The 16,363-nt window shown below is 42.0% G+C and overlaps 1 protein-coding gene across 1 annotated transcript in view; it reads right to left on the reverse strand.

Moving 5' to 3' along the window:
- Positions 1-264: 264 nt before the first annotated feature.
- The window catches only part of C5H12orf75 (chromosome 5 C12orf75 homolog), a 38,106-nt gene continuing 22,007 nt past the window's right edge, over positions 265-16,363 (reverse strand). Inside the window, exons 4-7 of the mRNA XM_041756932.1 lie at positions 5,723-5,758; positions 4,861-4,940; positions 4,015-4,049; positions 265-1,160 (exon numbers count right to left, since the gene is read on the reverse strand). Coding sequence (XP_041612866.1) covers positions 4,045-4,049; positions 4,861-4,940; positions 5,723-5,758 — 121 coding nt within the window. The 3' untranslated portion in view covers positions 265-1,160; positions 4,015-4,044. The remainder of the gene's footprint in view (positions 1,161-4,014; positions 4,050-4,860; positions 4,941-5,722; positions 5,759-16,363) is intronic.

Consider the following 16,363-nt stretch of genomic DNA (forward strand, 5'->3'; position numbering starts at 1 on the left):
GCAAGGGCTCGAATCATGATCCAAGGCTCAGCTCTCGCCACCTGCTCAGAAAAGCACCTTCAATATTTTATCAGCTTGATATCCCTCTGATCACCTTATGGACCAGATTTATAAGATAATGTTTTCCTTCTAATGAAAACTTTTGGTGTTTGATGGTAATCTTTATACATTAGCTTTATATACTGATAGAGTACCTATAATATCACAATACCACGTGTGACTTCTTTGAAAGTGATCTTTTAAAAAACAATTAAGAAACCCAAGTAAAGAGGGATAAAAATTTTTTAATTGTTGAAATATATTGGTAAATTGAGTAATCTACATTGTAGTACTAAGTGGCTACACATGGTCATCCTCAAATTAAGAACTTTCCAAATACCCCACTAACCCTCAATCACAAGTCCTTGAAAATACTATAGGATTAACTTGATGAGATGTTATGATCACACAAAGGAGAATGGGAGAATCAATGACTGCAAAGGATTCATGGTGACATCAGCCTTTGACTAAAGAAAATAGAAAATCAATCAAAACATGCATAAGGCATGCGAATTTTGGTGGCTTATTTTTCAACATTGCAATGTCATACATTGTTCCAAACAGAAGAAATCCTCTGACACTTACACAAAGCTGAAAACCAAAACATAAAAAACAGTCAAGAGAGAACCGTTAAGAATCAATTTAACCGTTTTACAGCTAAAAATTAATGTGACATAAAAATAGTGAAAGGTAACCCACAAATATATTACGTTAGGGATTCGTTTATAGTGCCTTCTTATCTGAAGTTATAAATAGAATAAGGATTTTGTTATATAAAAACTATCAAAAAATTATCAGTGAAAAGACATGATCTTCATGAGCTGAACTGAATGGCCAGGGAACAAGTCCTGCCAGACACAGCAGGCTAGCTCCAGATACCAGCAGTTTGTCAGCTTGTCTTTCACAGAAGGACCCCAGAAAGTTCCATATACCCGTGTATTGTTGACCTGATTCCTTTCTAGTACAACATTCAACATGTACCCATGGTTTCAATTACAGACTTAAGAATTTGGGTGGAGAGGGGAGGCAGAGCAGGCGACTGTTTAGAATTTCCTTGGAAATTTCTGTACACATTATGATGTCCCGTGGAATGCAATTCCTTCCAAATCTCAATGAGCAAGCTGTGAAGACAACAAACAGCAAAAGGGGAGAGTCAGCAAGCTTAACATAGTACAACTTAGAAAAAAATAAATCAGCTTTAAGCCTACAAATTATTTACTGATTTTGTTAACATTCAGTGCTTTATTTTATTTAAATTCATTTTGTCAGCATATAGTATATCACTCAGCAATCATCTCATCATGTTCCCTCCTTCATGCCCATCACCCAGTTACCCTAACCCCCCACCCACTTCCCCTTCTGCAACCCTTTGTTTCCCAGAGTCAGGAGTCTCTCATGGTTTGTCTCCCTCATTAATTTCCCCACTCAGTTTCCCTCCTTCCCTTATAATCCCTTTCACTATTTCTTATATTCCACATATGAGTGAAACCAAATGATAACTGTCTTTCTCTGAACAACATCTCACTCAGCATCATACCCTCCAGTTCCATCCACGTCGAAGCAAATGGTGGGTATTCATCTTTCTGATGGCTGAGTCATATTCCACTGTATATACAGACCACATCTTCTTTACTATTCATCTGTTGAAGGACATTGAGGCTCCTTCCACAGTCTGGCTATTGTGGACACTGCTGCTATGAACATTGGGGAACAGGTGGACTTTGCTGCTATGAACATTGGGGAACAGGTGCCCCATTTCACTACATTTCATTTCACTTCATTTCACTACATCTGTATCTTTGGGATAAATACCCAGTAGTGCAATTGCTGAGTCATAGGGTAGCTCTGTTTTTAACTCCTTGAGGAACCTCCACACTGTTTTCCAGAGTGCTATACCAGCTTGGATTCCCACCAACAGTGCACAAGGGTTCCCCCTTCTCCACATCCTCTCCATCACTTGTTGTCTCCTGTCTTGTTCATTTAGCCATTCTTACTGGTGTAAATTGGTATCTCATTGTGGTTTTGGTTTGTATTTCCCTGATGGCAAGTTATGTGGATCATTTTTTCATGTGCTTGTTGGCCATATTTACTGATTTTCTTTTCAGTAAAACATGCTCAAGTTTCATTCAATACTTAAGACTTAATGTGTGGTTAGTACAATGCTAAGCCCTGGTGACATTTACATAAAGAGACAAAGAGCAGTGAGCAAAGAGACTTATAAACTTAGAATTAAAATATGACATGATAGGGAAACTTCGGTGTGGCTCAGTTGGTTGAGCATCTGCCTTCAGCTCAGGTCATAATCCCAGGATCCTGGAATGGAGCCTCGCATCCGGGTCCCTGCTCAGTGGGGAGTCTGCTTCTCCCTCTCCTTCCCCATTTGTTTTCTCTCTTTCTCTCTCTCTTTCTCTCTCTCTCTCTCTCAAATACATAAAATTTTTTAAAAATAAAATACAATATGACATGATAATGCCCAGACCAAGCTGTTCATCAACATCACCCAAATTAAGCATACAGACTGCTCAGCCATAATCCCATCCCCTCCCTACATGGTGGGACCCTGCTAGGAGAGGTGTGACCATCCACACTCGCTCCAGCTATCCGGGGGGAATCTGTTCCAGCCAGTCTCTCCAACAGGCATCTGAGAGCACCACTGAGAGTCCTCTGTGCTACGAGTGCTTCATACATCTAAGTGGGCATAATTCTCACCCAAGAGTCATCGGCAGAAGAAACTATGCTTTTGTATCATGATAGTAGTATTGTAAGAGATTCCGAAATCATTTCCTGATTTGTTTCAAAAAAGTAACCAAAATAATTTTGAACTCTGGTCATGGAGGGAGTTCAATGGAATTACTTCAAGAGATTTTACATGTTAGGTCAAAAAATATTTCCATAAAATATCCTCCTCTACAAAGGACAGTCTTCTCCTCAGGGTTTCTCAATAACTTATGCCCAGAAAGCCATGAGTTCAGACATGTCACAGGTGAGTACCACAGTGAATGCTTAGAAACTATGGAAAAGAACAGCCTTTCAAATTAGAACACTTTTCAGGTGATTCAAAGGGAGAGATATGGCAATAAAATAATATATGTTCATATAGTCGTGAGCAGTGAAGATATATTTTAGCTAGGAGTCTAAAGTGGTGGGCTGGTTTACCAGCAAGACTGCTAAATTGTTATCAGGGAATTTAAGATCCATACATAAAGGTGAACAACCATCTTGTCCAATCACCCCATGAGAAAATCAAACTTGAGAAAGCCTGGAAGAAGGTTAGGGATTCCTGTGAGGTGCCGTGTTAGTAACAGAACTACCACACCTCCCCGATACCTATTTACCTGACACCTCTTTCTACTCTATTCCCATGCTTTTTGAAATATGACCTATTTTCAGGAGAATAACATATGCTCACTTTCATCTAGATTATCTTTTCTATTTGATGCAAATAACAAAAGTACTTCTGCAGTGGAGAACTAGCTGGGAATCCAGAGGGTTAGAGCTCTTAAAAATAATAGAAATATAAAATCTCCAGCAAATTCCCAAAGAGAAACTCAGTACTCTATATTGTGGTCATGGGCACTAGGGACTATAGTTCCATAATGCTTTCACCTTGAAAAGAAAATCTTCTCAGAAGTGGCTACCCAAGATTGTCATATTTCTTGTTATATTTCTTTCTTACCCAGTTTCTGTGTCTCTCTCCCACAGTGGGAAAGCTTATTTGTCTCTTATTCTGTGACCCCTCCCCATCCCAAACACCAACTCCAGTAACTGGCCCTGAGCCAGAAGTTGGTTCAGTTTCAAGTCAGTTTTGCTTTGGGTCTGGATCCAAAGGCTGGATTCTCCTTACAAAACAGAATCTTGAAGTTTGAGATTTCTGAGAAACACCTAGCAACAATATCTACAGTTCATTCATCATTTGAGACTAAATACATACAATTATTTAGAAAAAATACAAATAGTAAAAATAGAAAAAAATACCTCTTGATTATTGAGTCATGATATTTTCTTCTAATCTTAAAGAGAAAATTTTTAAAAGTTAATTGTTCGGATTATAAAGAACATATTCTAGTTTCCTATAAAATGACAAATAGTAGTGACATATATGTATTTGCTAGTCCAAATCAAAATGCAGAGAAACAGCAATGAGGAACAAATAACTATAGTATGTTACAAATAAGGTAATGTACCCTGTGCGCCAATCAAACATATTAACAGTCCTTTAAAACTATGCATCAGATAACTATATAGTGGTTGGTAAACCAGCATTCTTTACCATGAGCTACACACTTGAGCAAGAAACTAGCTATGAGGCTGCTGTCATTCATGCCTGTTATCAGAAAGACATTAGCCCCACAATTACTACTTATTGAAGTAGAAAAGGGGGCCTCATTTCATTTAATTATACAATACACAGTTGTTTTTCCTCTAATCATCAGACTGCTATCATACATCACAGGAATATATTAAAAGAATTTACCTTTATGTTCTACAAAAACTCCATAAACTTACTGAAACACTTGCTTTCACTGTCATACTGTCACTGAAATTAACAATAAGTTTAAATTATCCATGGAAAAAAACTTTATAAATCCATGGAACATAACCACAAATAGAAGCTAAATTTTGCTCTGGAACTACTCTCATCATGTAGGTGGCAATTTCAACAAATGACTACAATGAACAGATAATGGTTTTTCTACATGGCTAACTGCAACTGAATAATATGTAGGTTGAGTCAGGCAAGCTAAAATATATATTTCATATTTTTTTCACAAAACCAAATGATAAATACTTAGGGAAAGTAAATATCACGACTTTACTTACTTTTGCGTACAGTCTTTGTTTGATTAGATATCATATTGACAGCTTCAGATGGCAGACCTACATATACCCCTCCATAGTTTCTTAATGAAAAGAAGCAGATATAGAAAATTCAGACCAATCTCAATGATACTCTATTTGCCAAAAGTGATAGAAGCATGGAATACAGCCGACAATTATAGAACTATTTAAACAACTCATGACTTCTCAAAAGTAGGGTCTGAAATATTATTGCACTTAAAAATAAAATTTTTTCTATGTTAAAAAGAAGCTCTATATGAAAAAAGAAAGCTATGTTGAATTAGTAGAATTTTTAGATATCTAACTTGGAATGAGGAAGAGGAAAGGAAATTGGGATTTTTATAACTGAGTACAGTAATAAATATCCATAGAGTAACATGTTAATCAGTCAACATACATCAAGAATTCAGAGTGGTGAACAGAGTAGTAGGTGCTATGCAACATTTCCCTAGAGGTAGATACAAACATAAAAGGAGGGGAGAGAGAGCCAACAAGTCACGAGATTAGAGTGCAGTCAACCAGAGGAGAGGGAGAATGAAGGAAGGAAATCCATTAGGGAGAATAGCACATCCAAGAACCACAGGACAGAAAACAGTGCAGGCCATGTGCACAGGACAAAACCCAAGCTTGCTTGAAAGCAAAGATTATGAATCCTGAGCAAGTTCTTTTTCAGATCACATGCTCCTACCTGTATTCCATGCACCAGAAGTTTTCTGGGTGTAATCTGTGTTATTGGTGATGTACCACGGTGTTAAATTACATCTGAGCATTCAATTAATCCGTGGAAGGTGGCCAAAATTATTCAAATTAAAGCCAGCTTTAATTTAATTTAGGTCAAACATACCTCCTCTTGTCATCTTCCGTTATCGATTCTTCTGTTCTAAAAGGTCAAAAATATTTGCTATGAGCCACTTGGTCACATAGTCAGACACTGCATTATTGGTTATGAGCAAAAGAGGGCTACTGACTTAAAGTCAATTCTATTTATTTCAAGTTCTTCCATCAAGTAATTCTGTAACACACCATTGTTTCCACCTCATTCATGTATTTAAAAAATAGTCATTTTCTACTCAACAAAATGTGCAAATCCAGCAAATGCTAAGAAGCCCAACTGCTAAACAAAAGGACATAAGGAGGGCAACCGAGATTGCAAAAACCACGTTAACGTCGCATCAGGGAGCCTGAGTTCTTGTCCTCCGTGTGCCACCAACACAGACAGGCTGTGGGCAAGCTGCCTGCCTGCATCTCATCTGTAAAATGAGGCTGTCAACCAGAAGGTTCCAAGATCCCCTCGAGTCCTAGGGGACTATGATTCTGTGACACTCATGCCACTCAGTGGCACCACTCTAGGTATGAAAAATTTCTTTAGTGCAAAAGAGTTAATGTCAATTTGACTTCCTTCTATCTTAAAAAAAGGCCATTTTATACATGATCTGCACAGAAAAGGTGCAAATGTTTAAAAGGAAATTTTTAGAGGGAATCACTATTTTAAAATGCACAGCCTCTTTCCTTGCATGAGAGGAATCCATATTCTACTGATATTCCTTGGCATGTTTCTAAAAGGATTGGGAAGCTTTCCTTCAAGCACTAGTTAACATACATAAGTTACTTTTCTTAAGGAAAAAAACCCCAAGATTCAAATGTATCTGGCTGAACTCAGCATGTAATTCTAAAGGGCTTCAGCCAAGAAGAAAGAATAAAAACATCTAAACAGCTTTACTGAATCTTCTAATTTTAGGGACTGTCTAATCATGGTTTCACCCATTTAAAAGCCATGAATGTTTCAAATGTATATGTATAGGAGATTTTGCTTCATTGCATCTGCCAGTAAGTCTCAAGCCTATAAAGAAGGGAGGTGTAGAACTGGGAATCATCCATCGAACACTGGCCATGCCCACAGCTAACACTCTGATAGAGTGCAAAATCCACCTTGAGATCTAATTTATCCAAATTGAGCTCACAACCTAAATTCACCAGATAACTGTCAACTTCATTCATCTCCTGCTAAAGTTGGATCGTTTTTTAATTCAAAGGTGTCAAAGCCATATTGTATTAGAAATGGAGTTATGCTTATTGAAGTAGTATAACAAAGTGTTGTTCACTACTTTTAATTAAAATTGATTTGTAACCTGTTAGTGTAGACAACAGGAAAATGATGATGACTAACTTGCTGGAGTATATTAGGACTGTCTACCTCGGACCAAAATGACTAATGCTATCATGACGTTGTTACTGAGGCTACGTGGCACTGGTAGGTTTGGACATACACAATGTCTCTTTTCTAGCACGGCTATTCTTTTCAGAGCCAACTCTGTTTAATTCTTTCTCCCCTTGCCTAATTCTGCTTAAGGATATACTAAAGGTTTTCAAATATATTTTAACTCCCCCAAGTGTAAGAAAATACTAAATTATCTTTAATCTACTATCTCTTACAAAGTATTCAATACCCTGAAGCCACTCTGTGTTCTCCACTATAAAATTAATCAACAACTTTGTACATCTGACTTGCAGGAAATGATAATGTAGCTGCCATATGCATTGGATAATAAATTAAGCTTCAGACATGACTAAATCATTAAAAATACCACTTATAAAGACTCAGTGGATGTCTACTCTTTTAAGCCTTCAAGTAAGTTACAATGTCTGCCTTTGCCTATACGCTCTCACCTATGAGCTGCTGCTTCATCCATTCCTTCCACAAACGATTATTCTACAATACAAGGACCACACAGGTAAAAATGGCAGCATCATTGAGTCTCTCCTGCATGTCAGATATAGGGCAGGACACTTTATAGACATGAGTGTGATTTTCCTCACAACAGCTCTGAGAGTTTAGACCTGGGAAAATAGGTCCACAGAATCACGTCATTAATAAATATGCAAGACCAATAAGTAAGACAGACATTTAGACTCCATCTGACACCCCTGGGGGGCTCAGTCAGTGAAGCATCTGCCTTGGGCTCAGGTCATGACCCCAGGGTCCTGGGATGGAGTCCTGCATCGGGCTCCCTGCTCAGGGGGTAGCCTGCTTCTCCCTCTGTCTGCCGCTCCCCCTGCTTGTGTTCTCTCACACGCTCTCTCTTGACAAATAAATAAATAAAATCTTTAAACCCCATCTGATACCAAAACCCATGCTCCATATTATAATTCATCCCTTGCTTCTCAAATAGGAAGATGGGGGAAAAGTAAAAACACCGCCAGTGAGAAACCAACAAGGTGGCCACCCTGGACCCGGGGACCACCTCTGCACCAGTCCCAGCAAACGCTTTGAGCATCAGCACACTCTCACAGCCTCCCGTGGACTGTACAGCACATGCTGTCCATGTAACAGCATGGTTTCCTTCACTCCTCAGCACAATCCTGCACAGTGGGGATTACCCACATTTTTTTAAGATTTTATTTATTTATCCATGAGAGACATAGAGAGAGAGAGAGAGGCAGAGACACAGGCAGAGGGAGAAGCAGGCTCCATGCCGGGAGACCGATGAGGGACTTGATCCCAGGTCTCCAGGATCACACTCTGGGCTGAAAGCAGCGCTAAACCGCTGGGCCACGAGGGCTGCCCAATTACCCACATTTTAAAGATGAAAAGCGGTGGCTCTGAGAGGTTGAGGAGCAGGACGGAGGTTACACAGCTAGGTAACCACGGTTTGTGTGATTCCTAACTCCCACTTCATAAACTGTGAGCCCATACTCAGGTGTATCAGAGAAACATCTCCATCTCCCAAGCAGGGTCTCCAATTTTTATCATCTCACTGAAGGAAAGAGGGAAGCAAGACAATAATAGCCTGAGTCAATATTTTATTAGCATTAGAAGAAACTTCTAACTACTCCAGGGACAACTGATCTTTGTAGAACTTGTCAAATTGCTATAGAACTCATTTGTATCCAAGTACAAAATTGGCTCTGACAGACAGTTATGTTAGGATCTATTCGTCTGGACAATCTAGTCCAGACTGAGGTTAAATCAGAAAATAGTGGTTGGTCTAAAAGCAATCTCCTTGTGAACAGACACGTCCAAGCCGGTGTGTTCAGCTGCCTGGGGACCAAATGGTGCCATGCCCATGCCCAAGAGGACAGCATCCTACCAGCTGGGGTAATATGGTCCTGCCCCAACTGCATCAGAAGAAGGAATGACTCACCAGGCAGCAGTAAAGATTCCTGAAAGGTCATTTCTTACTGATAAGAGAAGTGGACATTATCGTGGGGCAGTTCAAAACTGGGGTGTTGAGCTTAGCATACTGCTAAGCATTTACCAAGGCTTCAGAATTCTAATCCTCAGGACACCCGGGTGGCTCAGGGGTTGAGTGTCTGCCTTCAGCGCAGGGCCTGATCCCAGGGTCCTGGGATCGAGTCCTGCATGAGGCTCCCTGCAGGGAGCCTGCTTCTCCCTCTGCCTGTGTCTCTGCCTCTCTGTGTCTCTCATGAATAAATAAATAAAATCTTTAAAGAAAAAAGAATTCTAATCCTTGGGGAAGTTCTCAAGTTTTGAAGAATGCCCTGGCTCTCAGAATATCTGGGCTGCCCCACCTGTACACCATTTTAAGGAATCACTGTGGGCTTTTTCTCCTCATAAAACATATTGTGAAAGATTTTGTTATCAAACCACTTTAATAATTCATTTGCAGATATTTCCTTAGACATATTAGTGCCAAAGAGACGGTCTGATGAGCCTGGGATGACTGCAGTGTGGTGGAGGTGCTGTGTCCTCTGAACCAAAGGCAAATAAATTTTACATTTTGGTAAGCCTGGGCAGCAGCTTCCCTTCCGGCACACCCCGCTTTCCATTCCATTTCTGAAGTAATGAACATAGTGTGTGTGGGGCTGTTCTTCAGCCCCGCTGATGCAGAACACCAGTCTGGGAACTGGGATCAGACCAAAGCATCCCCCACCACGGAGGAGTTTCTGTTTCTCACCGAGGACTTGATTATTTCTCTTTTCTGGTCACTACAGCTTAAGTGGGAAGGCAGTGGCTATTGTGAGGCCTGCAGCTGTCACTGCTGCTCAGTTACTAAATCTGTGCCCCAAGCCAGGGACAGAAGTGGAAGGGGGGGCAGGACAGGAAGCCACACCTCCCCCGGCTTTGTGAGAACAGCAGCCAGGGACAGATGGTCAAAAAGGTCCTCGGAAACAGGCGTCGCTACCTTGCATTCTGCTGGCACTAAAGCAGGGTAGTAAGGACAAAGATTAAGACTCCACCCTTGAACCTCCCCTTTGAGAGAAGAGCTGGAAGATGGAATGGCTGCATGCTAGAAAAGATGGACAATACACTGCAGGTGACCCGGAAGAGAGGGCAGTCTGTTTACTGCGCTAAAAATACCCCTTAGGGGGCACCTGTGTGGCTCAGTCAGTTGAGAGTCCAATTCTTGATTTCAGCTGGGGTCATGATCTCAGGGTCCTGGGATTGAGCCCTGCGTCAGGCTCTGTGCTGGGCATAGAACCTGCTTGGGATTCTCTCTTTGCTCACTCTCTCTCTCTCTCTCTCTCTCTCTCTCATAAAACAAAAACAAACACCCCTCAGGAGCTAGTTGTTCCAAATATTTCTACAAACCTGGCCTACCCATAATCGCACTCCCTTAGAAAAGGAGCAAGTGCACACACATCAACCAGGGTGAGCCTCCTATCAGAGTAATCCATTCCCAAAGAATAGTTTTGAAACAGTTCAGGAGTCAATGCCCAGACCCTACAACAGAGACACTGAAAACAGGAAAATGAACCCAAAATGAGAAAGAAATGTTGGGAATAGTGTTTCTACCAGGAGAATGAAAATGCAAAAAAAAAAAAAAAAAAGAGAGAGTTACAGGAGGTAAGGGACCAGCCACCATATCCAAATCACCTAAAAACAAGAGGTGAAAGGTAACTTTTACCAGTTCCCTGCCACCACCACCAGCACCCACCACCCCTCCCCCCTTGGCCCCACTTTTACCAGCAAGGAGCCCCAGGCTGGGGGCAGGAGAGGAAAGGAAACCCCACCCAAATTACCAAGGAGAGAAACGTGATCTAGAGATGAAGATGCAGCATTTCAAGACAAATTCTGATCAAGCTAGGAAACCTGGGCTGGACTTTGGTGTCTACTGTCTGCTGTGGTCTCCAGCCTCAGAATCCTGCCTCTCTCCATACCTTGGGCTGCGGGGCTGGGACTCTGGAAAACACTCTCCTCTGTCACCGAGGTCCCCCATTAGGTTCCACCAAAGGGGAAGCCAGAGAGACATAAGTAAGAGACATAAGTGCAAAAGGAGGGAAAGAGGGCTGCTCTTCCCAGCTTTGCTTGCTGTGCTGTCTGCATCACCCCCAGCAGCTGGTTCCAGTTTCCAGAACAAGCCCTGGATGACAAAATTCAGATGTGACAGCACTGACCTGGCAGGGTGCCCCTAGCCCCACTGCCTCAGCGTTCTGGGTCCCGTAGACTCCCTCTCCTCTATATCCTAGATTTTGATCACTCCAATCTCTTTCCTTCGTCACTCCAGCCCGAGGAGTGGTAGCCACTTCCTGCTATGACCACCCCTAATTCCTCAGTCTCCCTCTTGTACACCCTCAATCCTCTGCGACCCACTGAACCAATTCTTCATAGTGAATTCACTCTGCTAACATAGCTAGTATGTTTTTCTTTTCTTTGTCTGGACATTAATGATACATTATGTGGTAGCAAGAATGGGGTTTATTTCCCACCCCCGGGGTGAAGATGTCTTACCAAAGCAGCTGAAGCACTGGCTACTTGCTGTTTGTCAGGCCAATAATGTACTGGACCAGTATGATGTGCAGAAGGGTTATCAGTAAGATCAAGATATTGCAGAACAGAGGATGAGAGAAAGCAGGGGATCTATGGAACAGGTCAGAGGGTGCCATATACTGTTGGTCACGCCAGGTAAAAGCAAACTGTTTCTGTAATCTTGCAAACTGGTTGAGAGAGAAAGTATTTGCCAACTAAAGGTTGCATAACAGGAGCTGGAGGCTATGCTGATTATTTTCAATAAAGACACTACACGTTAACTAGAAGCTGGAATCACCCCTTCATGGAGTTTACAATAATCAAAGTCACTGACTAAAATAAACCTGCCTTCTGCACAGGCCACACAGGCAAGTTAATTGGGGATGTGAGAAGTATCTCCATGCTTTCATTTTTTCAAGTCTCTGGTGCTGGCACTAATTTCTGCAACTCCAGGGAAGGAAATTTCCATGGGCTTCCACTTGGCCTTCCTGCCATGACAGCCGTGACTTCACAGGTTGGGGGGCCAATAGGTGGCTTCTGCCAGTTGCAAAATACGTCCCCTGATTATGAATTCAAGAACCAAGGGAAAGCCAGAGCACGGGTCTCCAGACTACAGGGCAGAGTTGAATCTGAACATTAGCCGAATTTCCTGACTATCATAAGCCTGCCCATGGACTGGTGGGCCACAGTGGCATTTGGGGTCCTCAGATATTAACACCAATTCAAAACCAGTATCTAGAAAGCTCTAACAGGTTTAAATACTTCCATTTGCTTTGGATACAACTGCTCCAGTAAATGGACACAAGTCCCTTTGAGGAAAACGTGGAGAAATAGCTACAGTACTTATGGTTGGCAGTGTTGAAAGTTCCCTCAAGGCAACATGGCCTCAATCACTGGGAGTCCGACTTGGGTCTGGAAACTGGGTTAAGTGGCTGTGCCTTTCCACTGTGGTGACTCAAGTTAGGCTTCTGGCTCACAGACCAGAAGTTTTTGTCTTATAAAAATATAGAGAGGGAGAAAATGAACCTTTAGAAGGCTATCCTTAATTTATCGCCAGGGAGACTATAACCACCCAGCTATGATCAAAGTGCCTTCTAGGATGAGCCCTTCGGCCCTTTCATCCCAACTCTGCTGCCCATAATGGTAAATGTCCTCACCTTGTCTCGGGTGGTTAGGTTCTACTGCTTGGTAGAAATTCTGTCCTCTGGGATCCCGTCATGCCCGGAGATAAAAAGCCCATCTCAGGGGTAGTGTCTCCTCAGCCACAGCCACCTTACAGAGGACCTCCAGCTTAGAGCCCATCAGGGACATCCTGTCACTAAGTGTTCCTCAAATTTCTCAAAGCCTTAGGGGAGGGGGCATCCTCAGCAGTGGGGAGCACATCATACTCAAGAAATTCACACCAGGGATCCCTGGGTGGCGCAGCGGTTTGGCGCCTGCCTTTGGCCCAGGGCGCGATCCTGGAGACCCGGGATCGAATCCCACATCAGGCTCCGGGTGCATGGAGCCTGCTTCTCCCTCCGCCTGTGTCTCTGCCTCTCTCTCTCTCTGTGACTATCATAAATAAAAAATAAAAAAAATAAAAATAAAGAAATTCACACCAACATTCCTATCTCCTTAAGCCTTTGGATTCCTTCCTCTGTGGCATCCCAGGGAAGTTCTGGCCTATTCTGCCCCTGGTCAGCGTGTAAGCTCATTGAGTCTGAGTTTGCCAACCAGGTTAATAAACCCATTGAGTCCCCACCATGCACTTAAATTATTAAATCCAGAATCTCTGATAAACACAAAACTATCAATAAATTCAGTCTAAATCAGTATATACTCCTTCCTCCTTGGTCTCTCACCCTTAGGATCCCATTTCCACAAACATGCCTTAGATTTCTGGTAATATAAACTATAAAATCCTGCAATTACGTTGCAATATAAGCTCATTCCTTTCAGGTCAGACTGTGTGTCTGTCCATTGGGAGCACACGAAGCACTGACCAGAGCCAGAAGGTGGGAAGGGGTGGCTGGAGTAGGTCTGGAGGACAGGCATCACCTAACATGGCCACCTCCCCAGGGGAGAAGACCCAACTCCACACCTCCCCCACCTAGCTGACCCATCCCCTTCCCAAGGCACTCCTGGGAAAACTGGAAGCTTCTGGCTGGCAAAGATGGGGAAAGTTAAGTCAGCTTAGTTTCATCTCAATTCTAATTTAGGCCAGTCTAGTGCTCTCACAAGAGGAGTGAGAACCTGAAGAGGCTAGAACGGCTGTCTCCAGCCAAACCAGGGGCTGAACAGCTACAAAGTGCTCCCAACATAAATAAATAAATAAATAAATAAATAAATAAATAAATAATAAAACAGCTAACAGAGGGGCGCCTGGGTGGCTCAGTGGTTGAGCATCTGCGTTTGGCTTAGGTCAATGCTCCCAGGGTCCTGAGATCAAGCTCCGTGTGGGGCCCCCTGCCTAGTGGGGTACCTGCTTCTACCTCCCCCTCTGCTGCTCCCCCTGCTTGTGGACTCTTACTCTCTCTGTTAAACGAGTAAAATGTTTTAAAAAAAATTTTTTAATGTTTTAAATAAATAAAACCACTAACAGAAAAGCTCTTCCATTTGATATGATTTCAATGCCCCAACACAAGACAAGAAAGTCACGGCCCCCTTCGTTCCTGGTTTCCCCAGCTCAGTAAAGAGTAATGAGAAGAAAGGAAAAGTTTGAAGAGGCAAGTAGGCTTTTTTTTTTTTTTTTAATTCAGTGCTATAAGCAAAAGCTTATTTGAATAGGTTTAAGGGTCTGGAAAGGCCAAGATTTAAATAGAGTTTAATTCACCAGCTCAGGTTACAGATTCAAGTTCTTAGTCACGTGCACCTTAGTCTTAGTGGAGGGGCCGGTACATGAGCAATGGAAGGGGGTCTGGGGGAAGGGTCTAGAACTGGGAGCGAGGGTTCAGGGATCCACAAGGTTCATTTTGCAGTGGTGCCCAGGACCAAGGCTTATGTCTCCAGCGACAAGAGCAAAATCATGCTAACAGGCTCGAATTAATTTTAAGTAGGGACTCCATTTTCTTTTTTTTTTTTAATATTTTATTTATTTATTCATGAGAGACACACAGAGAGAGGCAGAGACACAAGGCAGAGGGAGAAGTAGGCTTCCCCATCGGGAGCCTGATGTGGGATTCGATCCCAGGACCCCGGATCAACCTCTGAGCCAAAGGCAGAGATGCTCAACCACTGAGCTTCCCAGGCCACCCTGGTGCTCCGTTTTCTAGTTACATGTGAGCCACTACTCTACAGAGGGCGTGTGCAAGATGCACTTGTTTTCTCCGAAGGGAACACAACCGAAAGCCTGCTGGTAAGTGGCTTTCTCTGCTATCAAGAGAATGTTTTATTTCTGATCATTCACAGCATATGCAAATGTGCGGAAAGTGATGTAACATTTGAAAAAAATGTTAACAGTGAAATCATCTTAATCATAAGCTCACAACCCATCCTATGAGGAAAACCTTTTAAGCCACAAGAACCTTTCTAACTAACACGTGGAACATGTAGGAACAATTCTGGATCAGGTTTAAGAAATAACAGTGGGCATTTTATTAAAATAGGGTCTCCTTCTTGTGGGCAAAGATTTAGTTTCTTTTATCAAAGAATAGATGTTCGTGGAGAAAGAACATGTCGAGGGTGAAGCCACCCCTTGACACTCATGATAATTTCCTCGAATAAGATGACAGGCTCTCGGGCTCTGACTCAGATTCTTGGTCATGGCATCAACAATGTTTGCAGAGACAAGTGTTACTGAGGGTGGACCACAAGTCAACATATTTCCCCCCACTTTGGAGATTACTGAAAAGATAAATCCTCTGTTGATAGTTAAAATGACACACCCATGCAGAGTAGTAGATTGTTTAGTAATCTCTATCTCACCAAAATTGACCTAACCCATGGCCCTCCCACAGGCATGTCAGAAAAAGAAGAAAAAAAAAAAAACCAACCCACCAACGGCAACCACCACAATTAAGCTACAGTTGGATAACTTTACGTTTCAAAACCCCTTTCTTATATCTCAGCATTTCCATCAAATGCTTGTAGCCTACTTCCTGTGAACTTGCTAAACCAGCAGGGTACTCTTCCTACCCTTCTCAAATTCCCTCTGCTTCATGCCAGCTTTGTAGACCTTTCCTAAATGAACCAGAGAGACTGAATTTCTCTCTAAATATAAATAAGCTGTGACATTTGTAAAGTCAAGGTTTCAGAAAAATGAGCTGCCTCAAAGCCAGCTACATGTCTGTGGTTGCTCTGGGGCAGGTTGGCTCCCCTCTGCCCATTCTTTTTGCATTAATATATTTGTGAGTGCCTGTTTACAACCAAATATCCGAATAGAACACTTAAACCTTTTAGTTTCCTCCACTGTGATTGTCATTTTATCCATAGCTATCACATTAATTAAGAGAAACCTTATTTAGATTTACTCTATCAAACGTAAGTCACTACATTTCCTTCCTCAGTAATACCTGGTTCAAAATATTTTTGTCACTATATTAGTTTGGTTTCTGGGTTGTATAAAATAGCTTTCCCAAGTGACCTAAAAAAAAAAAAAAGTTTCGAAGGTAAAATAATGGAACCATGGCATGGATACATTATGTGTACTTTTAAGATCAAATATAGATGACAAATATTAGCCCGCCAGCAGCCAGCCACTCCAATTAGCATCTCCTGTTTCAGCCTGGCTATATAGCTTGCCTTAAAATCCACAAAGTTCTCATTTCCCTAGTCTTCCAGAACACACATAGTTAT

The sequence above is a fragment of the Vulpes lagopus genome, chromosome 5 (assembly GCF_018345385.1).
Source record: "Vulpes lagopus strain Blue_001 chromosome 5, ASM1834538v1, whole genome shotgun sequence".
Lineage (NCBI taxonomy): Eukaryota > Metazoa > Chordata > Mammalia > Carnivora > Canidae > Vulpes > Vulpes lagopus.